We start from the raw sequence: 22616 nt of genomic DNA, 5'->3' as shown, positions 1-22616 counted from the left end.
ATCGATCCGTCAAGCTAGGTCAAGGGTTATAGCGTACTTTCCGGTCGATTAAGTTAATGCGTGCGCGAACTGAGGGGCAGCTTGAGGAGCAGAGGGATCTTTTGTAGAAGAAGTATTGTTAGGAGCTTGGCGATGGAGCTCAGGAGCAGGAGGCATTCTTTGGTGTCGAGGGTTGAAGACGTCAAGTCGGGGGCGGGAGCAGCACGGAAGCCAGGACGCAGCCTTCCTGTCGGCTTTCTGGCCGCGAGAGCGTGACTGAGCACTTTGCGCAGTGCTTCAGAGTCACCTCGGGATGCGTCTTATGGCAAATTTATCCATCCATCAAATACCACCGCCAATCCAAAGCCCAAAGCGCCCGCCAAATTCAGCGCAGCATTTCCAAGCCGCCATCTTCAGAGGGTCTCAAGCAGCTACGGACAAAGCATACCCAAAGGGGGCGCCTCTTCCTTCTGTTTCCACCCCAGACCGTCCGCAATGGCAGGCTAACCGCGGTCAATGATTATCGAGAGCAATCCTACTGGGAAAGGTCTTGATGCTTTTCGCGATTCATTCAACTTGATCTACGAAGGCATATACCTACCCTACAATCCCGACGCGCTCGAGCAGCTTAGCCAAGAGGGTAAGGGCGGCAATATAGCTTTATTATAGCACGCTCTTCTGACTATCATACAGGCTTCCAGAAGCTTATACTCGTTTTTCTATTAGCAGTGTAAAACCTCCCTGCTGCCTGCCTACTGCCTGCCGCGACTCGTCGTAGCACTTTTCGACGTGATCTCCTACGGCTTGAGCTCTTACTCAACACGGACAACTTTGACCTCGACGGCATCAAACCTCTGCTAAGAGCAGCCCTTGCCAACGATCATGATAATATGCTCATCTGGGACCGAGTTTATAACACCATCACCGAATCTACCCTACCTCCCCGACCGATAGCCTCTTCTATCTAGCAAACCTAAATTATAGCTGCGTAATACTAGTAACTTCGCTTATTTATCTAAATACTATAAATGTATATATAACGTTCTTAACGAAGAGCTTAACCCTATATATATTAGGCTCTAGGGCTTCTATTAGACTAGGGTAAGAAGCTCTTGGTATGACCAGAGGGCCACGGAATATGGTTTTGTTTTTCTAGCTCTAGGGAGCTAAATTATATATAGTAGGTATATATAGGCGCCGCCTATCTAGGGGCACTATAACAGTAACAAGGATAATATATTACTCGTTTGCTTTGGATATTATATATAACCAAGATATAGTTCTTCTTTCGTTTGTAAGTTTGGCTAGCTTTTTCTATACAAGTCTTCCTAGAGGGGCATCATTACCATTACCTTTGTATCTATCACTATTGTCTCTAGAAGGGTTAGTGTACCTGTCACAACCATGAACACTCGGATGCCCTAGATAACCTCGAGCAATCGCTCCTCTCTATCTAATTAGATAGAGGTTTAGTTTAGGAGGTATATAGCTATACTAGGGAGGATGGCCCTAGCTTAGTATATAGCTATTTATATTAAAAGAGATACTCCTAGGACACGCCCTATAATTTAATCTAGTATATTTGATATATTAAATATTTAAGGAAATCTTATTACTATTGTTTACTTTATTATATTCTAGATCATATCTTACTAGGTTCTCCCTAACCTAGTAAATTTATAATATCTCGAAGTCTATTAGCTAAAGTATAGATAGAATAGGAGAGAGGCGACTTATTTATCTCTTATATTTCTATGGTATACTAATGATATTAATATTAGTTTCATTAATATCATCAGTTATATGGAACTAAGTATCTTCTAGCTACTTGCAGTAAGCTATACGCTATTTATCTATAAGGGCCTCTGGCCATTTCGTAACCCGCCTTGTAGCTTCTGGCTACGTGAAGCGCCAGATAAAATCTGTATTATAATGCTGGTCTTTAGCGAGCGGTCGCGGCAGGCGACGTGCTAGTATAGCGGTAGCGTTAAGGGTCCAAGGCGATCGACTCTAACGACGACGGTTAATGAGCCAGGGACGACAAAGAGCGGAAGGGTCGCCATTTTGTGTCTTGTTACGTCGCTACGCTGCCTTGCCAGGGAACCAAAAATGAGTGCTGGGTTAAAGAAAACGGTTTCCCGGATCTGAGGCAACGACTATGTTCTCGAAACCACCTGCCTAGGACCGGGACGCTCATTGGAGGGTGAAGCAAGGTGGCGTCATGGATGGTGAGGGACCAAGTACCTGGCTGTGACAAGCGCCCCGTACTGTCGAGGCACCCGAAAATGGCGGCACTGCCCTGCCAAATTCGGCGGTCAGAACCTGTAAACTTCAACTCCTCATTTTTGGTTATGCTATCTTGGTTTTTGAAACCTTCCTGTGACGAGCTCAAACATGATGCTTGACGAACTCCTAGATACACGGCCAAGTGGAAAGTTGGCAAAAAGAATTTATGCATTGCCTTTGTCTCTTGGGAACAGCTCGTGGTACTTGACAGTATCGTCCGGGGTCTGGAACCAGGGCATCTTGCGCTTGCAGTAGAACTCTTGGCCGGGCCGCCAGCCGGTGGTCAGCGGGTCGAACTCAAGAGCGCCGACCGGTACGATCCAGTGGCCAGGGAAGAGCTTGCGGTTCTCCGAGATCATGGTGCTCCCGCAAGTGTCGCAGAAGCCGCGGTGGATGGTGCCGCCCGAGTCGGGGCTCTTGTCCTCGTAGACAGACATGAGCGATGGAGGGGTGAGGAATTTGAGGTCCTGGTTTGAAACGGGTTTGTTTAACTCATGTCAGACTCAACCACATGAAACGAATGGGGAAAAAAAAATTACCATACAAAAAAAGTGAGAGGAAAGAAAAGATGAAACTTTTGTAAGTCAGCTAGTACTAACCTCATGCTTGCACCAGCTGTTGGCCATGCCAACGCTGCCAGTGATCTTGCGGCAGCTGTTGCAGAAACACAGGCAGTTGTTCTCCTTGGCAAGGTTCATCTCAAACTGGATCTTGCCGCAAAGGCAAGAGCCACGGACAGTTGTCGTCTCCGGGGCGGTCATGCTGACGATGTGCCTTCTCGGGGTCCTGGTGTGGCGTGATGTTGTCCTGGATTGGATGGTTGCGGAGTTGAAGGTTCTTGGAATGGCCAGAGAGGTTCTCAAGTGACGATGCCGCGCGGGAGTATTGAATCTAGATCTTTGACGGGGCCGCGCTGCCCCTATTGGCAATCGTACGACCGGCGATGCGGGGTTAACTCGGACCATGTACTCGGGTCTGCACGCGGCTCCGTACCGAACGACTCGGGACCTGCGTCGGTGGAGCGGAGTCCGCCGCGAGATAAGGCCGCTTGCAGTAATTCCGTAAACCGATCTGGTTCTCAACTTCCTTGCGGGTTGTGCGTATAAGAGGGGCCTGCAGTTTACGATGACACGAAACGAAAGCAAGCATCAACAGCAACAAACGGTGTACCGAAAAGCTTCCTCCGTGAAAATTACTCCGGCGCCTCCCCAATACCTTTAACGAGCAAACATGGTTGTCCCCGCTGGTCCCGACCCGAAGCGCCTCAACGGCCAGTTCCCCGACCGCCAGTACATTTACGACGTTTTCCGGCTCTTCTACTACCCTCCCGAGGGCACTGTCAGGTACTTCGACTACGTCGACGACAACGTCGACTGGCAGGTGACCGGCCAGAGCCGCTTCAGCGGTCACTGGTACACCAAGAAGGACTACTATGACGCTACCTGGTGGGTTTCCATATTCCCGATTTCCCCCCCATCACTCCTCCCTTCATCACTACCTCATACTCTCACCCCCCATCTTTTCACGCACACACACCTCTCACCATCTCCACGGGCACACACACCTCCATTATTCGCTTAATACTTCTCCACAGCGAAAAGAGAGAAAGAGAAAGGAGAAAGAAAGATAAGGAAAAAAAATACTGACGGGTCCGGATCTGCACAGGGCGAAGATCAACCTCCTCCTGGAGGAACCCGGCTACAAGCTCGAGACGGGCGAGATTATCGTGGACCCGACGACCGGATGGAGCGTGATCGAGATGAAGACGGTGGGGGTCAAGACCAAGGGCGGCGTGCCCTATAACCAGCACTACTCGTGGCACTGCCGCTGGGACAAGAACGGCAAGATCGTCGAGGCCAAGGCCTTCCTCGACCTGGACCACCTCGAGAAGGTCTTTGGCGGCGAGCAGGCTCGCCAGGGCATTGCCTCCAAGTAAAAAAAACACACCGGTTTCGAAACCAACTCGATTGATTTCGCACAACCGCAGGTCTGTCTCAGCGGGTTCAATAGTCAAACACGATCAGGGGCCGATTTATGCTTGAACTGCCGGGGCATGGCACCACCTTGCAAGAATACAAGGAGCTCTCAATAATACACTATACACTAATCCTTCGTGATCCTCCAACCCAGTCCGCGGGAATCAAAGACGAAGTCTACTAATTACTACTAATTTTCGTCGCCTGCAACTTCTGTGTCTCCCTATTGCCTTGTCTCCCGCCCGGCACATACAGGTGCTGGGCCGGGATTTGGGATCTTGCATTGCTGCTCGTGGAACTCCTGGCGGGTGGTGCAGACGTGTGGGTGGGGCGAGCCGCGGCACAGGTGGCGTGTGGCCGCACGGTACTGAAGAAGAATCGTCTTGGAGAACAATTTGGCGAGCAATGTACCGCGACATTTTACGGGGGTATTACTTTTCTCGTTGAACCATGGGCGACCCTTCGTATGCCACGGCGCACACACGAAGGGCGAAAGCGCACGGCCATGGGAGGGCTTGTTGAGGCAACTCTGAAGTTGGCGGATATAGGGCCGCCGCTAACGATGGGGACCTACAGTAAGGGAGCTCGAGAGCTTTACGTAGACCCCCCGGCAGCCAGGATGAGCTCGCGAAGGAAAGAAGAGGCTGCTTTGATCTTCAGAAGTTGCCGGTAAACGACCCGACCTCGACCCGACCCGTTGGCCTCTCTGATGCTTCTATACCCTCAGTCCCCCAATCGGACAATGATCAATGGCCCCTGCTTCCCCGGAAATGCCACATGCCGTGACCGGTTCATCGCAGCAGCCTTTGCAGGGGGCTCTCCTAATTTGGACGACCGAGTGGACCGATCGATCGTGAGTGCAGGGTTTGAAAGGAGTGGCGTCGAGATTGTCCGGTCTGGGAAAGACATGACCCCATGCAAAGGCAGTGTTGTTGCTGGTAGCGGAGCATTCCAAAAGTGCGCTTTGGCTTTGCTTCCGATAGGAGTGCGCTAATACATATACTTACAGCCTGCAGTACGGCCCTATTCGTTTTGCCCCTCCATAACCTCTCTAAGACTTCGGAGAGCGTGTGAGTCTTGACTTTAAACCTCACCTCTTTATGCCGAACCTCAGAACCCGTCCGCACTCTACAAATCTCAAGCTCTAACGTACGTTTCTCGAGCCATCTCCGAATCGGACCGTTGTCACCTGACAAGCTATCGGCTTCTCACGAAAACGATGCCCCGCTATAGATGGGCCGTGAGGGGATTTCGTCAGGCGCCAGCGCACGAACTTTCCACATCTACCAATGTCAGAAGCTATAGAGCTTGTAAAGCATTAGCCACACGTGTGCCACAGCGTGTGAGGCGCTTCAACGCATTGGCCAGTTCTCCCCTTTCCCGCTCTCCTCTCCCTCTCCTTCCCCCCGGCCCTTCCCTCTCTCCCTCCTCGTCTCTCCCTCGTCACCATACTCTTTGTCACCCTCCTTTGTCAGAGACCTTCACCGTCTAGGGATTAAGCTGCTTCCAGAGAACCCTGATCCCGATAATATGCCTGCATCGACAGATAATGCTTGGCTAGGTGGCGAACACTCGACGCCAGGAAAGTTGCCCTTTGATCCGCGGAGTAATGAAACACAGCGCTCTCAAGATCCAGTACCTTTATTTTGCCATCCACAAGTTGAAAGTTTGACAAGTTGGCGTCATCTTGATGCACGCCAAAGGCGTGGAGTGCTCGGTAGCATAGCTGCAGCAAACTTGACAGCTCCTCCAAGGTCATAGTTGCGCCCTCGGGCGCGGACAGCGAGATGCCCCCCAAATACTCGAGAAGTATAGCCCTTGTTCCGTTGTAGCGTAGAAGGCCGTAAAACTTAGGGATGATGGCGCCCTGTAGGGGGTTGAGCCGTTGATACGCCTTGACTTCGGTGAAAAAATATTCCTCCATGATTTCTTGGTCTTCGCCCGGTTTCTGTGTCTTCAGTACAGCACAGTCAGGAAGGAACCACTCCGGAAAGACAGCTTGGACCCAAGACTGAGCAAAAGCGGGGAGGAGCCGGGTAGCGGATATGAAGAAGCTAGCTATCGTCGACGGGCAGATCTGGAGTCCCAGGATATGGGGATGCAAGTCGGAAATCTGAGAAGCATGCGCAGAGATGTAACGGGTGCGGAACCAGAAGTGCTTGCCCCCGTGGTGTCCTATTAGCACGGGTCGACGGGGAATCCCGCAACGCGACACTTACAATGAGTTTTGTCGGCGGCTCGCGTGGGGCCATGGCAAGTCGAGCTGCTGAAAGCCGGTAACGTTCTGGCTCCCCACGACGTCGGTACTTAGGGAGCTGAATCTCGGAATTGCGAGCTGGTACATGGTCGACAAGAACGTCGTCTTCGGCCTCCATTGTGCAAGACTGGTTGGTGTGTGATGTTTGGGTATGGAGCTGGATGGGGTCTGGCTTTAGGCTTCAAGTCGTTGCAGTAGATTGCGGTCAGTCAAGCACATTTTACGTCGTCTTGTCTTGTTCGATTTCGCTGACTGCACGTGATTGTCACGCGCAACGTGCCTGCCGCAGCCTGCAGGGGAGGAGGGCTGAGACACTACGCAACCGGGCGTTGCTGCCTGCCTGCACCCGTTGGGCTGTGAGCTAGCTGCTGCCTGCGAGACTGCGAGTGTTGTTGGGCAAGATGAAATAACTCGCGCAACGGGCGGGGTAAACCGTAACACGCGCTCTCAGTCTTTTTTCTTTTCCCTCGCTCTGTCTCACACTCCCGTTTGTGGTCCTTCCTCTCACAGTCTCACTCCGCGAGTCGGCAAATCCACAGGAACTGAGGAACAGTCCACCCTCGACTTGTAACCCTGAAATCCTGAATTTCGAAGTCTGAAGACTCCGAGCCTGCCCGTCCACCAAACGAGCGGTACTGGAGGCTCGAGACGGAGTCTGACGTGGAACATTGGTGGCATACAGAAATCTCCGACATCGTGATGGCGGCGTGGGCCAGATATCCCGCCATCGTTCAGACCTGCCACACCAAGCCCCTGAGCGAGATCACTATCTCGGAAAATGTGGACTCGACCTATGGCGTGTATATCGGCAACCAGCGATATCCCGTGGTAATCGGCGAAATGAAGAGAAACCTGATCAACGAGGAGGATTGGCAGGCTAACAGCTTGCGCGATACACAACAGAAACTAGCGCGTGAGCTCCGCGGGTGAGTGACGTTTGTGTACCTACCTGGTGTTGATTGACTCGAGTGCAGTCTTGTATTTGGCTAGGGTCTTGCATCAGATCAACTCTAACTGTCGAGTCGACCAGGTATGCTGACAAGTATCAATGTCCCCAAGTCTTCTGCTGGGACGGCCGATATTTGTTGGTGCTCCAGTTTCGGGCCCGTAAGCCCGATCATATCAGGAACGCAGACTGCCCAATCGACTGCTGGGTCATCCCCGTCGAAGGTTCTACGTGCACCTTACGGTACGCACTCTACAGACTCATGGTCCAGGGATTCCGCAGGTGCCAGGCCGTCGTTGCGGCCAAGCCTCTCAGTGTTGGCAGCTTAAAAGAGCATGGGCGAGAGTTTTTCACCGGGCGTCCGATCTGGAAGGTCAACGGCCAGTCTTCTACCAATCATCCTGAGGATTATGTTCGGGTCGTCGATGGCGCCACTGGAGGTTTGTTTTGGAGTCACGCAATGGCTGAAGATGCGGTGTGGGAAACCGAAGCTTTCTGGCAGTGAGCATTCACGACTGGCCACACCGGACCAAGAGTTGATTCCTGGTCAAGCTGATTCCTGGTCAACGGTCTTTAATGAGCGCTTTTTTTATGGTTTTTATACATGCCTGACTCTGCTGCAGTACTTACGAGCAGTCACTCGTAAGGTTGAGAACGAGGGAAATCGGTGTAAATATTCAGGTCGCGCTCGTGGGCTATTATAACTGAGCAAGGGTTCTTCCGAACGCCAGGCTCCGAGCCCGGCGGGGCCACCCCTCCTTGTCTCCATTCCATTCAGCGAGAACCCTTGCTCCCGTCGCCTTTCCACACTTCACCTGCACCCGATGGTTGTCTCAGTCGCATTACCCCCGGGGGCTAGCTCTTCGTCTGAATCTGCCAGCTCAGCTGAGCAGGCAAACCATTGCTAGTCAATTATGCAGCCGCACTCCTCGACCAGGTTGCGGACACCTCCGGCCTCTGGGCGGCGGCGGCGCGGCGCTCAAACCGCCCAAGTCCGCCGCCGCCTCAAGAAAAATGCGAGGGCGACAACGTCAGCGAACGTATATCCGCAGCGGCCTTCACACTTGGACTCTCCGCTGAGGATCTGAAGAGAACCATGAAACTGTGGCCATATCTTTCGGTGGCGCTTCCCCTTGACAACCCTTGCCCTCCAATATTCGATCTCCAGCTGTAGCAGTCACCGACCACACTCTGGTTCGCTCTTGGAAACCCAAAAGCTTGTGAAATCAGGATGAATGAAACCGAAGCCCACCCGGTTCATCGAACACCAAAGAGCATAAGCCATTTGATGGTAGGTACCTAACTGGCCCTGCACATCTTCCCCAAACTGCAGGAGCTCTGCAAAGTGATGAAGGCGACCCCATGCAGATACGCGAGGGTGCAGGTTCGGGTTGTTTCCTTGAAGTTGTTCAAATGAGGCCAGCGCTGATAACCCTAACATCGCTGAATTCGCATCCGTTTTGCGGCGCATGCGCCGGATGAGCCATCTGTCGAATTTGCCGGCAAGGTATTGGATCTATAATCGTGGTTGAGAATCCAAGGGATGGTACAAAGGGACAACAAGATGAATTTCACGGTCAGATGTATAGTCGGGTATTTGTATGCCCAATGTTTGGCCCTATTGTCATATATAAGGAGGCGAACTTGTATACAAACAGGGAACTCATATAAAAGTATCGAACTGATTCCATCTACCTTGTTCGAGGTCTTGGAATGCGAAAGGAATTTTTGGAAGGCATCAATGATGTGCTGTAGAGGCTCAGAGAGTGGCATTTTGCTCGTGTGTTGGTCGATCTTCCCAAGTCTCCACAAAGCTCCGCTCAGAGTTTTGACTGACGTGCGATGCGGGTCTGAGTGGCGAGAACAGTAGACTGGAGCTTGCTTTAATATAGGGTATAATTAAGGATGGTTCAGGTATTACTAATAGCCTCGCAGATGCAGGCTTTGAAAACTTCGAAACAGCTTCGAGAAAAGAGAAACATGTCTATTATAGGTAGAGCAAAGGACTGGTATACGATAATACCAATAGAATTAGCTGACCAGTGTGCGTAAACCCCAATCTCGCTCTTCTCCCCTAACCCCTTTCATTAGCGGACGGCAGACGCTTATCCTCTGATCCGCGATCTATCAGCATCGGTTCCCCAATGATTGGCCCACGTCGCTCCATCGCTTCCACAAGCCAGACAGGCTAGGCAATTAGCAGTCACTCAAAGCGCGCGCGCTCAGGAGAACCTGCTCAAGTCGAGCCACGCGTCCAGCTCGAGCTCGGCATCGTCCCGCTGCTGCACCGGCACCGGCGCCGACGACGCCTGAACCTCCCCATCCGCGCCAACAACCCCCGCGACACGAGCACGAGGGTCAAGGTGGCCGCCGCTCCCATTATTCTCGTCCTCGCAGTTCGTCCCGTCCCCGCCGCGGGCGGCGCAGCCCTCCAGCATCCGCTCCACCTCCCCCTCCAGCCATCGCAACCCCTCCCTGGCGGCCGCCGCGCTGCCACCCTCGAGCGCCCGGCGGATGGCGCGCACCCGCGCCAGGACCGCCTCCAGAGCCGCCGCTACCGCCGTGGTTGAGGTCGTGGTATCGGTGGCCATGATATGACTGGGTGATGGCTGCTGGTGCTGGCGCTGCTGGCGCTGCTGGCGCTGCTGGTGCTGAAGGCCGCCGTGCTCGATTACTTGCTTCTGCACCTCTGCTGCTGCTGCTACCGCCGCTGGCTGTTGGGCACGGAGAAGGTCCTTGTTGTACAGCGGGGCGGCGGGTTCGTCCTGAGCAAGCGGGGATCTTGTCTGGTAGGCCTCCTCCGGGAAGGTCTCGTCGTGGAAAAACGGTAAGTTTGTATCTCGGGAGGAAGGGGCTATTATGTCATGTTGCGTGTGGAGCTGGCGCTGGCCGTGGTGTCCGTTGGGGCAGCTGTGGCCGGCGTGGCTGGCTTGATTGAGGCACGAGAGGTTGTGGAAGAGGGTTGTGAACTCGATAAAGTCGGATGCGGTAATGTGGATGATTTGAGAACTGGCTATGTCGCTGTCAATGTTTTCGTCATCATTGCTGGTCGTTGCTTCAGCGTCCGCGTTGTTGTTGTTCATCGCCGGGCCCTCCTCGGTGTCCTCGCATTTGTGGTGGTGTCCGCTGGAGGCCACAAATTTGTCGTACAAGTCAGCACATCTCTTTGCGAGCTGCTGGGCCGTGTGGTTGGTTACCGGAATCATGTCGCCTTCAACCACACGAGTGAAGTTATGAGAAAGCTGCTCAGCAGAGTAGCTCCTGTCCATAGCCTCATTGTAAAGGATCGGTTGTTTGTCGCGATGTGAGTGGTACTCCTGGAGGAGCTGTTCTGGTGTGACCTCTGGCAAGTTCCATGGCCATGTGCCTTCGTCGGCCATGTTGATAATGTCCGACCTGCTGTTAGTTGAATCTCTGACACAGCGTTGAGAGCAACAAGTTGGGAGAAGGAAACCGAAGGTTGGAGAAGATGAGCTTCTTTGGAGAGTACAATGACAGAAAGGCAAAGAGGATGAGGTGTTTAGGGAGACACTCTTCAACGATGTTAAAGTGGCATGTGCTGGATAGTGAATACCAGGGACATACTCCTTGCTGTTGTTCTGCATCGACCTACTATTGTTCGCTTGCCTACTGTAGTTGAGCCCGTGAGTCACGTTATTATTTGGCTCGGATCAAACGCGCAATATGGAAGCTTCTCCTGGGAAATTAGATACAATGTTCTATAAGACGTGCCTGCTACTGGAGTGAATCGGGCAAAGGCGGGTGACTCGAGGTTCTGACAAACACTAAAGCACCCTCGTCCCATCTCCCATCTCTCGACCAAGTTCCTCCACAGAAATGGGATTCTCATCCACGTACTCTGCCACAAGATTGAATGGAATGTTTAGGTTAATGATGGTGCAGAGGTACCTATGTTCGTACGGTGTATGGTTGAGGACTATATATCCCCCAAAACGACCTCCAGCGCTGAAGGTCTGAAGGAGAATAACAGCCGTAACGTGAATCAGCAAGCACATAATCCTTCTTACTCAATGGGTGACTTGTAAGCTTTGGTCAAAACACTTAAACATTGTAGATAGTTTAAGATGCACGATTCCAACAGTCAAGACAAGGTTGTAGAATTTGGTGAGGTCAGTTAGCGGAGTCTAGTATAGGAGTGCTCATCTCGTGCCGTGCCCATTGTCTTCTAATATGTGACGAATCCTCCGGGCCTTTATTAAAGCCAAAGAGCCAAATGCTCAATTTCAACATCCGCACAATATAATTCTAGTCCAATCAAGTGACTGCCACGTACGACCATACCCACCAGAAAGCACGGCATCCCGTCCGCTCTGCCCTAGTTAAGCTGGTGAGGGTCCGGGTAGTAGTTGGGTCGGTGACGACCAGCGAATGCCGGATGTTGTACGTTTTTTGCTCCGCTTTTTGATTAATAGTTATTTGTTTTAGATCGGGTTTTGTGGGGTTCGCCGCGAAGAGGCCGAAGTGGGGTGACTCCTGTACCCTAGAGGATGGCTGCAGCCCCAGTGTGGGGGAGCGGGGGGAGAGCCCCGGGCCACCACAAATTCTCCAAGGCCACTCGGGGCATCTCCTTCCTACCTCAACTGGCATCGTACACATTACCTATGGGCAACGCAGCGTGTCTAGGTAGGATTGAGACTGTGTTCAGACGACGTCACTGTGATATACCCATTAGGATTTTCTTCTCATTCCTAAGGTGGGTGTAACAACATACATGGCCATGAATGTTTTCTCAGGTCACGAAAAAAAGAGAAAGCAAGAGCACCTGGCTTACAGAACATAAACAATCAACAGTTGTTGAGCGTATTCACCACCAGTACCCAAAGATCGTCTGCCGCGAGGTTGCTCCAGCCAGGGCGACCGCCTTTTGGTTCCTTGCAACCCGTGACATGTGTATATACAGCGGCCCTTCCCTCTATGACTCCTCATGCCCGTCAATCACCGGGCATGATGCCTGAGCAGAGAACTCAGCCAAGCCCCGGCATATTGGATACCTACTTTGGTAGTTTACATACTGGCTATCCCAACTCGCGGATGACTTGACGCATCCTTCTGCTTCAACGAGCATCGGTAGCTGCATCTCTGTCACCATGCTGGATGAAGACTACGATGTTCACCGCAACTCGTGGAAGGAGGGAGTTAATTAGGTGTGGCGAAATGACGGTAAAGTTGGATCTGTGTTCTGCTACCCAGGTGTTTCAACGGAAGACTACGGAGTACCTGTAGGTACATACCTAACCTTAGCTAAAATAAGGTGCCCGAGTCGGCCGGGGCCCACTGAAGTCCGGGGCTAAATACCAGCGGCCGAAAGGAACCTTGCTGCAGCTCCGTTGCTGCTCCCACCATCACTTCTTTCTTTTCGGTCATGATGGCTAATTACTACGAGGCCCAAACGACCATCTTCTCCGCTTCGTGAGCTCCATGAGTTCATGCTTGCAGTATGTTTAAGTATATATCCCCGCTTACCATCTGGTGGTTCCCAGCTAGTCTCATGCGCTATCTCGGGATGCAACACCACCTGCTCCTGATCTCGATCTCGCCTCAAGACCCGAACGGCCGTTATAACTACTTTTTTTTTTTAGCGGGATGGAGAGTCTCATCTCTCCACCCTCTCCACGCCTCGTCTGGTACCTCTTAGGCATTCTTCTACTTGCAAATATCATCCACCGCGTCCGGAGGTGGTATCGCCCCCGCCACATACCCGGCCCGACTCTTGCTGGATGGACCTCTCTGTGGTTGACCAGGCGATATCTGAAAGCAACCTTTTTCCAGGACGTTTCTGCCCTGGTGGAGCAATACTGGTAAGTTATTCGCTTACACCATCCCCCCCAACCCATCTAATTACGTACGGTTTAGGCATTACCTTGATGGTCATCTCTTTTAGAAAACTAACAGCCCCTGTAGGCCCCCTGATCCGGATCGCAGCCAACAAGGTCCTCTGTACTGATGCAGACACCATCTACCGGATTTCAAGTGTCCGATCGGACTACAGAAAGTCAGGGTGGTACACCATTGCCCGCGTCTCTCGCCACGACGATAATGTTTTTATCATTATAGACCCGGTGCTCCACAAGGAACGAAAAAAATACATTACACCAGGCGTAAGAGTGATTCGTCTTTAGCTAGTTAGATAGCAAGATCAGGGTCAAGAAATTCTAACTACCCTCTTTCGCAATGTTAGTGCTACAGCTCGATGGCTGCAAATGACTACAGCTCGGACAGGCTGCAAGATACGACACCACAGCGGTATTCGCGCCGTAGGCGGCACTCCTGGACCAACTGGTACGGTCTGCAGAAGTGGTGATAATATGCGTTGATTCTTCCAAGTGCATCTGGCACTTGGAGGGCTGTCTAAATACATGTTGACCCCTGGCTCATCATCCCTGTTGGTGGGTCAGTCAGATCTGACCCACTGACAGCTGTATACTGTAACAGTTAGTATTTAGGGACCGGAGTTGCGCAGTTCGAGGAGGGTACCGACAGAGCACTCGTGGCGTGGATAGACCTCATTGAGATAAGGTATATTTCGACCCCTGACAAAGTGAGCAGAAGACACATTTCTACGTCCTCGACGCCATCGGCGAGGTTGCCTGGAGCGATCCTCTCGGGTTCCTCAAACAGGATCGAGATGTTAAAGGCGTGCTGGCTGTCAATGACGCCGCGGTGCCTCTAACGTTGACGATAGGAGACTCCGTCACATTTTGGAAGACGATCCGAAAGTGGTCGTTCTACTACCTGCTCCCAACGACGGATCGGAGACCGGTTTTGGGGCCATCGTCGGGTGAGTGGCACGCCCCAGGCCATCGATCATGGCCTGTTAGTTTCCAGGTCATCATTGAAGTACCAATCCTGAGTCTCAACTGTTGTTACTTTTCGGAAAACAACAGCAACGCGAAGAAGATCGTCGCAAAATGCTCGAGACTCAACGCCGATCCCAAGCGTGACATACTGCAGTCATTTTTGTACCATGGCCTACAAGGCGAAGAGCTCGTCCAAGAAGTTGGTTTCCAGTTATACGTCTCAGCTAATTACCCCGCCCCTCCCTAATACATGATCATACACCACTTCCTCAACCTCCCTCCAATTATTTAATCCACGTCGCACTGGAATCTTACTATGTAATCTTGCCTGCTCTAATAATCACGGCACGCGGGTACAGCTTTTCCGGCACCAACACGATCTCGTCCCTACTGCATACCACCTTCTTCCTGCTGCTCACCCACCCGGCCGCCTACGCGCGCCTGCAATCCGAGCTCGACGCCGTTACCGCCGCCTCCGCCGCTTCCGATAGCGGCCCAATGGCCGCGTCTTCCGTCCCCCTCCTCCGCGACGCCCAGGCGCGCGCCCTCCCCTACCTGCAGGCCGTGATCCGCGATGTGCTCCGGCTCTTCCCGCCCCTCTGCGCGCCCCCGCTCTACAAGGAGGTGGCCCGGGGCGGGGACACGCGGTGCGGGCGGGCGCTGCCGGGGGGCACCCTCGTGGCCACGGGCAACCAGCAGTGGCAGGCCGGGCGCGCCATCGCGCTCATGGAGGCGGAAAAAGTTATTGGTGAGGTGAGTCTTCATTATTCTTTTTTTCTTTCTTTTCTCCTCCTATCATCCTCTCGGTCTCTCTCCTTCATTTCCACGTCTTTTTCCTATTCCGCCTCCGCCACCTCTTCTTCAATCACTCCTCCCATCACTGCTCTGCCGTTGACGGTCATCTGTGTACATTCGGGTATTCTGTACGCGTTGACTGATCGGCAGGAGAATGACTGCTGACCCGCGTGGCGTAGCTGGTGAGACGATACAACTGGTCGCTGGCCAACCCGCTCGATCCTCCAAGAATCTATAATAACGGGGTTTGGGTGGTGCGTGATTTCTGGGTCAAGGTTGAGCGGAGGTAATTAGCCACGGAAACGCCATCTTCTTCTTTGGGAATACCTGTTTAAGTCCGAACCCGAACAAGAAAAGGTCGACCACGGCGAGATGCTTTGGTGATGGGATTAATAAGTCCTTCGTATAATTAGTATAACATGTGATGAAGTGCGTTAGTGAGATGTGAAATGTTATCAGCAGGCAAGCCACACGACTGTCTGCTCATTTGCTACCTAAGCAGCACGGTAGAAATCAGAGCGGTGACGGAGAACCTAAACTCTCGCGGAGCAACTAAATTTGCTTTCGGTCGCGCCGATCCCTTCCCAGCTCCCCGCTTCTTAATGTGTAGCAACGCTGGCAAAGTGTGGCTGCCACGTCATTGCTGTGTAGGAGTTTGATTTGACTCGATCTTAGACCCTCCTCTCGAGTGAGTTCGGTCCGGCGGATCATCATTGGTTAGGTACTTGGATAGGTAAGGTAGTAATGATACTCCGGCGTTGGGTGCGAAACCGACTTGATGATCGGTGTTCAGCTGCCGCCAGTGTATGCGTCCGCCGTTAGAGGTATACGGCCGGTTGTTCAAGAAGGCCATGATGCCTTCCACCTGGTAACCATTAGATGGTTCTCCGCCACGAGGTTCTTGGCAGTGTGTGTATACCTACGTAGCATCTCTGTACAGATGTACTGTATGTACTCCGTATGCACTGTACATCAGGTACCTATATACTCCGTACACGTTCAATATGAAATAGTTAACTTTATTCGTAGCCCAACCTGTCACGCCCCTGCTCGAGCGGGGAGTTCAAAGTAGCGAATACTTTTACATTCCTCTGTTCACGAAGATCCTCTCGATGATCGGCTGGGCGCAGCGAGGGTAGCGTAGGGGACAGCTGACTGGCGTCAAGGGCCTCCGTCTCGAACTGCAGCCAACACCAACGTCTCTTTCGGTGAAAACGCTTCGCAGAAGAGGATGGAGCTTCATTGAAGTCACAGTTGTGATACTAAGCCTCAGGGGCTGGGGTGCCATCATGAACAGCGGTTCCGTCTAGGGACTTAGGCAATGCGTCTGCAGTGGCTGCGACAGATTGAGCTCACCAGAGATTCAAAAGGACTCTTGGAAACCGGGCTCTCCCTGGAAAAGCCGGTATTCCCAGCCTTGCCAAACCTATACTCGCTTGGCGTTGTGGCTTCAGCTGTGCCTGTTCACGCTGTCGATATTGATTCTTAGTGTATTGCGTCGCAACACGTGTGCAATTTAGGTAGAGTACTTACACACACTACGTTCTACGCCAGCAGTGCCGGTGTCCTACTTTCGGCTGTCCCCCCGCTATGTATGTACATTACATACGAGGGTGCGCTTGACGCCAAAGTGCAACCACAACACAAACATTATGGATGCCAGGATGATCAGGGTTCAGCGTTGCGGGTCATCAATCCTGCAGGGAGCTGAGGTGCACAGGCCAGTTCTCGGAATCGCGCGTGATGTTACCTTCGATGAGGGTAATAACATGATGGAAATTTGATGATAAGGAGGCCGAAGCAAGGACCAGGTCGGGACAGACGTTCCTGCTGTTGGCTTTCTGATTCCTCCGCCGCCGCTTGCAGAAGTCCATCCATACTGTGTCGGGTGTGGATGGTTAAATAAAGGTAGGGTAACTTGTATAAATGCGACAAACAATTAGAGACAGAGAGAAGTATGATTTCAACCGTCGAGAAGCCGCGTCGATCCGCTGTGTTCCTTGTCATAGTCTGTAATCCGTACGTGCACAGTACACTGCGCACTAAAGTAAATAAGTTAAGGTTCCGCAACCCCTCGCAGCGATCCTCCCCATCGCTGATCTCAGGGCTGGAGAGCGAACCTGTCAAGTTGGAGGAGTCAGATCTCTTGTTGGCGGGCTTGTCCCCACGCAGTGCTTCCCCATCGTCGGTGACCAACCCAGGATTCGCGCTTGCTTGGCAGGGGTCTTGACTCGCAAGCTCTGAAACTTGTGCGCGTTTCTATTATCGGTGCGACCGGAAATGGGCGTGGGGGAACAAGTATCCGTGGGTGCCCAGAATGTGATGAGAGCAGCGAGAGCAACGGGACCCCTGTGGTCGCGAACTTCCGCTGTCAGCATATTCAAAATAAAGCCGATCTTGGGCCAAAAGATTGCAGCAATGGCCCAAAACCTGATTAAGGATCAGGTATACTGCAATCCCTACATATGTATATAATATATATATGTATGTACTGAACATACCTACACTACATACTCCGTACATTAGGCACAGTAGGGCCCCTCATGGCAAAACCAGTTCAGCCAACACGCCACGAAGCCGCCAACCAATTCGGCAAGGGCGTTGCAAATGTTTTTTGCCGCGATTTGCCCGTGCCTGATAACTAGTTTACTCCGTATGGGAGCGGGGAAGACGGGGCGAAATGCGCCGACCCCTGAGCCTCGCGCTGCCCGAAGGTCGCGCCTGTTGTGGAAAAAAAATGGCAAGCACACGAGCGCTTTACCCAATTCAGACAAAGTGCCAGGAACGCGCTGGCGATCGTTTCCCGAAACAAACGCGGCAGGGAAGCGAAAGTTGAGTCCTCCCAGCAACTTCCCAGCTCGCCGGGATTCGTCCAGGAACGTGTATGGCTGTCATGGATGAGTTAGCGCAACGTGCAGCAAGCACGCCAATGGAAGCCACCATTCCTTCCACCTATTCCCGTCATGCCGGGTTCGCTTTCGCGCACTCAGAGCAAGGCGTTCTGCGCCTGTGCAGTTGCTCCTCCAGCATTCTTCTGTCCCACATCACCCTCCCACACCAGCCCCAGGTCCTCCTCCTCCTGTCATTCCCTGGCACGCTTCCAAAGCCTTCACTCCTTTGGCCTGGAATGCTCACTATCCATATCCCTCGGCAGCAAGAGTTTACACTCTGCGTTCGTTCTTTTCCTTGACCCTGGTTTGCCATGAAATCGTGGTAATCCACCACACCGGCATCCAAACACGACGATATGCGCCTTCCGCCGCCCGGGCCGCTAAGGGACAAGGCCCGGGAGAAGCGGCTCCTGGATGAGCTCGTCCACGTCCTCACCGACCCGGTGTGCAAGACCTTCCCCAACTCACTAGGATGTACTGCGGCAGAGCCTGAGCCGGATCCGAGTCCTGATCCGGCGCCGGCCCCGACGCCCACCCCGACGCAACCGGCTGTGACTTCAGCACCGGTGACTAACCCACCAGCCCAAAGCTCTCCAGTCCAGGCTCCGCAGCCCACAACTAACCCTCAGAAACCGGAGGATCCCATCGAACAGCAACCTCCGCGACCAACAGAGACAGCTTCCACTGGCTCTGGGAAGTCGAACGGCCCTGGGAAGTCGAACGGCCCTGGGAAGTCGAACGGCCCTGGGAAGTCAGATGGATCTGGTGGGAAGTCGGATCCTCCAGAAGGATCGGACTCGCCAGGGTCGGGGTCGAACGGCGACTCATCGGGCTCTGGCTCATCTGACCGGGGCTCGTCCAAAACCGAGCCCGGAACAACAGACGGGAGCTCTGGCTCCTCCAGATCAGATGGCACAAGCGGGACCGGCCCGAACGCGGGCCATGGAAGTGGTTCGACTACGGGAGGGGACGGCGGAAGTAATAATACAGGCGGTGACAAGAGCGCGGGAGGCAACGGCAGCGGCAGCGGCAGCGGCAGCGAAACTGGAGGCGGACATGACGGGTCTCAAGATTCGGGCAACACACCACCAACGACCCACAAACAGGGTGATGGCGAGTCGCACTCGGGCTCGGGTACCGCGACCGGCGGCGTGGACGTGGATGGTGACGGCGTTCCTGTTTTCCCGCAGAAGGGAACGCACAATGACACGCCGACCACTCCTGGCGGAGCGACGACGCCTGGGGAAACAGCAACATCAGGCTCGTTGACGGGTGACGGCATTTCCCACACTGACTGGGGTAACTTGGCAGCGGGAAATGATGCGACTCACGGAAGCGGCACAAATAGCGGCAGCGCTGGGAGCGGAGGCGATGGGATCGACCGCAGCAACGGCAACGGAAATGGCAGCAGCTCAGACAGAACCTCGCACCCTAGCTCGCTACCTGGAATCATTGGTGGCGTTGTCGGTAAGTGTGTTCTGAACCCGTTTACGGAGGATTGCCCCGATCGCCCCGACTAATGAAACCCATCCAGCAATCCTCGTTCTTCTATTTGTTCTCCTTGCTTTAGTCCTCTACAGGTACCGGCACAAGCGTCGCGTCCAGGCCTTCCTGGCCAAGTATACCCCCTTCAGGATGTCCGGGTACACCGATATTGAGAAGAAGCGGTCCTCCGTGGGTGCTGGCCTCCTCTTTACCGACGGCTCCCACGGTGATGTCTTGATGCAACAAAACCGGAGCACCTTCGGCTACGGAACCATGGTGTCCTCGGCCGTTGAACAACCCCATCCGGCTGCGACGCCTCGGGAACGCCCCGACGGTCCGGCCCAGATCGTTACAACCACTCTGACTGCCAGGCGCCCCGGCAGCCCCCTTAGCCCGTTCGAGGTCTCCCCCTTGTCCTCCGGGTTTCCTCAGAGCCCGCCGCCCGCAGTAGCTCGCCGCTCTAGTCAAGACTCCGTCGGCGGTGTGAGCATTGCCAGCAGCGGGGTCTTCTCCCCGTCCCTCCTCTCGTGGCCCGCCCCGCCGTCCGCCGCTCCGAGTACCACGACATCGCCGCCGCCCAGCGCCCACGGGAATCTGGCGGATCTCGCGGCCAAGTATAAGCCGCTGACGCCCACGAAGCCGACGGATCCCCTGAACGGATCGTCTATTCGCGCAGTTTCTCCTGCACCGGCCAGTCCGTCAACTTGGCAGAAACCGGCAGACTGGGACTGAGCTAGCATATCCCAGTGCAAGATCCAGCCTGTGATTATTGGTTCGACTTTGTCTTGCTGGCTGGGGATTGCCATGGGGCCAGCCAGAGACGTGGATCGGATGGGCTCAGGGCGCAACACTGCAATATGAGATGGGGTGTGGCAGCGAGTCTACGACTCCCTGACTACAATGCCTGACTTGTCCACGCCTCATATTTTTCACCTTGTCTGGCTTCAAAGACACTGTGTATGCCATACCGCATGTCATATACTGTCCTTCTTTCTTTCAATTCCATAGCAACATTTCTTTCATGTTTAGAGGCGGATGGTGTTGGGGAACATGGTGGGAGCTCAAAAAATACCACACCGCCGTGTTCAGCTGCATCGGCGTCTCTCGAGCCGTAGATAGCTCCGCTATAATATTGTAACATTTCGTGTATATATATAGGATAAATTATCGAGCTTGGTTGCTTTTAGTGTTCTCGTGTCCCCATCAGGATCGCGCTGCACTCGAACTCGATCACTCAGTATTATTAATTAGTGATCTTTCCTTCCGCTAATTACCCCACGCGCGACAGATGAAGTGCTCCTCCCCGAGGGCTACGAGGGAATGAACGAATCAATAAAAGATCGATCAATCTCTTTCGTGAAGGTTGCCAATTTTGAAGCAGATACCTAGGATAGTGGTAGAATTGTGCTTGTGAGATTCTACCTACGTCAGCAGAGTGGAAAGAGGAGATTGGGAGACCTGGGGTGGCACTTGCCAGGGCGTCAAAGACCAAATTTGATATGGACGGAACAGGCACAGCAGCTCCTTCCTACGGGGGACTTGAATCAAAGGACGAGCTTACTTCAACCGATGATCATCCTCTTAGACCCTCGAAGCTCCAAACGAAGAAATGTGACTTTACCAAAAACGACCACTCGTGGCAGAAACTTTGAGCGCTCCTGTCGGCACCCGCGGGCTGCCGTTTCCCAGCGACTTCCAGTCAGCCAGCAAACGCGAGAAACTTTGTACCACTCCACACATATAATTAATACGCGACACGGTCAAGATCTTGCCCATGCAGCTGAAAAATCTCCCAACTTTGTAACGTGCCACCTGGAGCAGCTAAAACATCGTTGTTTTACATCCCCTCAACCAGCCTTATGGCGACGACTAAGGAGAATGCCGCACGACCACCTCATCGGCGCCCTAGGTTAAACTCGACTAATGACAAAGCGCTTTTGCAGATCCGGAGCCACTCTCGATCCCGATTAAGCCCTGCGCAAAGACTTCACCACCGCACGCGGGGGGGAGCGTTACCTCGGCACCCACGAGCAGTACTTCAGCGCACCTGGGTCCTCCCACTAGCTCTAACCCTCGTTGTCATCGCAGTCTACGTTGCAGACCCAAATGAATCGAATGCTGCACATAAATTCCTGTTTCTTTCATACAAGCTCGACGATCAACACGAACACGTCCAATACGGGAAGGGCCCCCGGGATATAGCTTTCGTCAGCTTCTACACTGTCTTTCTCACTTTCATTCGCGAGTTCATCATGGAGACGGCACTACGGCCACTGGCTCGCTATGGCGGGATCAGGTCCCGGGCTAAGCAGGCACGGTTCATGGAGCAAATGTACACGGTCTGCCATTTCGCCTTTGCGGGACCGCTCGGGCTGTATACGATGAAGCAATCTCCAGGACTGTGGTACTTTCGGACGAGGGGGATGTACGAAGGCTATCCGCACGTGGTTCACACCGCCACCTTCAAGTTCTACTACCTATTTCAGGCCGCATACTGGGTGCAGCAGGCAATCGTCATGACCCTGGGCCAAGAGAAGCCACGAAAGGACTTCAAGGAGCTCATCGCCCATCACATCCTCACGCTGACATTGATCTTCCTGAGCTACCGCTTCCACTTCACCTACATCGGTATTTTTGTCTATATCACACACGACATCAGCGACTTGTTCTTGGCGGTAAGCGCAACTTGAATCAAGCACGACTTTCCCAGTGCTCACGTCTCCTATCATGCTGCCCTGCCCTCGCGGACTTCCGCAACGCAAGAATGTCAGCATCGGCTAAGCTTTGTCCCAGATATCCAAAACCCTGAACTATCTCGACCACCCCGCCCAGTACGCCAGCTTCGCCCTCTGCATCGCCCTCTGGGTCTACCTGCGCCATTACCTCAACCTGGCCATCCTGTACTCCGTCGCCACCGAGTACAGCACAGTCGGTCCCTTCGAGCTGGACTGGGCTGCCCAACAGTACAAATGCGGGGTGGCGCAGCTTGGGACGCTGGCACTGTTGGCCGCCCTGCAGGGGTTGAACTTGTTTTGGCTCCGCTGTCTGCTGCGGACGGCATACCGATACGTGGTGTCGGGCGTCGCGAAGGACGATCGATCGGAAGCAGAGGAAGAAGAGGGAGGCAGGAGCTGAGAGCAAGGTTGGTGAGGGAATGGGTGGCCTAGAAGGGAACAAGAGTCA

General features: G+C 53.4%; 8 protein-coding genes across 8 annotated transcripts; 5 read left to right on the top strand and 3 right to left on the bottom strand.

The window, feature by feature from the left end:
* Positions 1–2429: 2429 nt before the first annotated feature.
* On the bottom strand, positions 2430–3026 carry P884DRAFT_272670 (Mss4-like protein; the record flags this gene model as incomplete). Its single annotated transcript, XM_069442542.1, has 2 exons — positions 2430–2732; positions 2865–3026. The coding sequence occupies 2 exons, from the start codon at positions 3024–3026 to the stop codon at positions 2430–2432; spliced, it is 465 nt and encodes a 154-aa protein (XP_069294254.1).
* Positions 3027–3338: 312 nt separating this feature from the next.
* Positions 3339–4360, top strand: P884DRAFT_332320 (uncharacterized protein). The gene is made up of 2 exons (XM_069445778.1): positions 3339–3710; positions 3931–4360. Exons 1-2 carry the CDS (start codon positions 3496–3498, stop codon positions 4199–4201), a joined length of 486 nt encoding a protein of 161 aa, XP_069294253.1. The 5' UTR covers positions 3339–3495; the 3' UTR covers positions 4202–4360.
* A 1376-nt stretch (positions 4361–5736) lies between these two features.
* P884DRAFT_209896 (uncharacterized protein) lies at positions 5737–6616 on the bottom strand (the record flags this gene model as incomplete). Its single annotated transcript, XM_069438965.1, has 2 exons — positions 5737–6399; positions 6461–6616. 2 exons carry the CDS (start codon positions 6614–6616, stop codon positions 5737–5739), a joined length of 819 nt encoding a protein of 272 aa, XP_069294252.1.
* A 485-nt stretch (positions 6617–7101) lies between these two features.
* P884DRAFT_159421 (uncharacterized protein) lies at positions 7102–7757 on the top strand (the record flags this gene model as incomplete). Its single annotated transcript, XM_069437262.1, has 2 exons — positions 7102–7424; positions 7529–7757. Coding segments are annotated over 2 exons (552 nt in total), but the record flags the coding sequence as incomplete, so codon positions are not given.
* Positions 7758–9666: 1909 nt separating this feature from the next.
* P884DRAFT_209869 (uncharacterized protein) lies at positions 9667–10824 on the bottom strand (the record flags this gene model as incomplete). Its single annotated transcript, XM_069438963.1, has 2 exons — positions 9667–9726; positions 9781–10824. 2 exons carry the CDS (start codon positions 10822–10824, stop codon positions 9667–9669), a joined length of 1104 nt encoding a protein of 367 aa, XP_069294250.1.
* Positions 10825–13048: 2224 nt separating this feature from the next.
* P884DRAFT_280459 (cytochrome P450) lies at positions 13049–15879 on the top strand (the record flags this gene model as incomplete). Its single annotated transcript, XM_069443440.1, has 7 exons — positions 13049–13249; positions 13396–13576; positions 13909–13952; positions 14012–14247; positions 14350–14472; positions 14622–15010; positions 15800–15879. 7 exons carry the CDS (start codon positions 13049–13051, stop codon positions 15877–15879), a joined length of 1254 nt encoding a protein of 417 aa, XP_069294249.1.
* Positions 15880–18109: 2230 nt separating this feature from the next.
* On the top strand, positions 18110–20603 carry P884DRAFT_231029 (uncharacterized protein). Its single transcript, XM_069439814.1, has 2 exons — positions 18110–19415; positions 19483–20603. Exons 1-2 carry the CDS (start codon positions 18305–18307, stop codon positions 20163–20165), a joined length of 1794 nt encoding a protein of 597 aa, XP_069294248.1. The 5' UTR covers positions 18110–18304; the 3' UTR covers positions 20166–20603.
* Positions 20604–20932: 329 nt separating this feature from the next.
* P884DRAFT_280457 (TLC domain-containing protein) lies at positions 20933–22568 on the top strand (the record flags this gene model as incomplete). The annotated part of the gene is made up of 3 exons (XM_069443439.1): positions 20933–21044; positions 21255–22108; positions 22227–22568. The coding sequence occupies 3 exons, from the start codon at positions 20933–20935 to the stop codon at positions 22566–22568; spliced, it is 1308 nt and encodes a 435-aa protein (XP_069294247.1).
* Positions 22569–22616: the final 48 nt, after the last annotated feature.

Source organism: Thermothelomyces heterothallicus, assembly GCF_042370625.1.
Source record: "Thermothelomyces heterothallicus CBS 202.75 unplaced genomic scaffold P884_scaffold_30, whole genome shotgun sequence".
Taxonomy (NCBI): domain Eukaryota; kingdom Fungi; phylum Ascomycota; class Sordariomycetes; order Sordariales; family Chaetomiaceae; genus Thermothelomyces; species Thermothelomyces heterothallicus.
This window is presented reverse-complemented; position numbering and strand designations above follow the sequence as displayed.

Bases quoted from the DNA above. Each gene is read 5' to 3' on its own strand.
- P884DRAFT_231029 (XM_069439814.1), top strand. From the start codon at position 18,305: ATGCGCCTTCCGCCGCCCGGGCCGCTAAGGGACAAGGCCCGGGAGAAG. The intron at 19,416-19,482 runs GTAAGTGTGTTC...AAACCCATCCAG, and splicing joins AATCATTGGTGGCGTTGTCG to CAATCCTCGTTCTTCTATTT.
- P884DRAFT_332320 (XM_069445778.1), top strand. From the start codon at position 3,496: ATGGTTGTCCCCGCTGGTCCCGACCCGAAGCGCCTCAACGGCCAGTTC. The intron at 3,711-3,930 runs GTGGGTTTCCAT...GGATCTGCACAG, and splicing joins GACTACTATGACGCTACCTG to GGCGAAGATCAACCTCCTCC.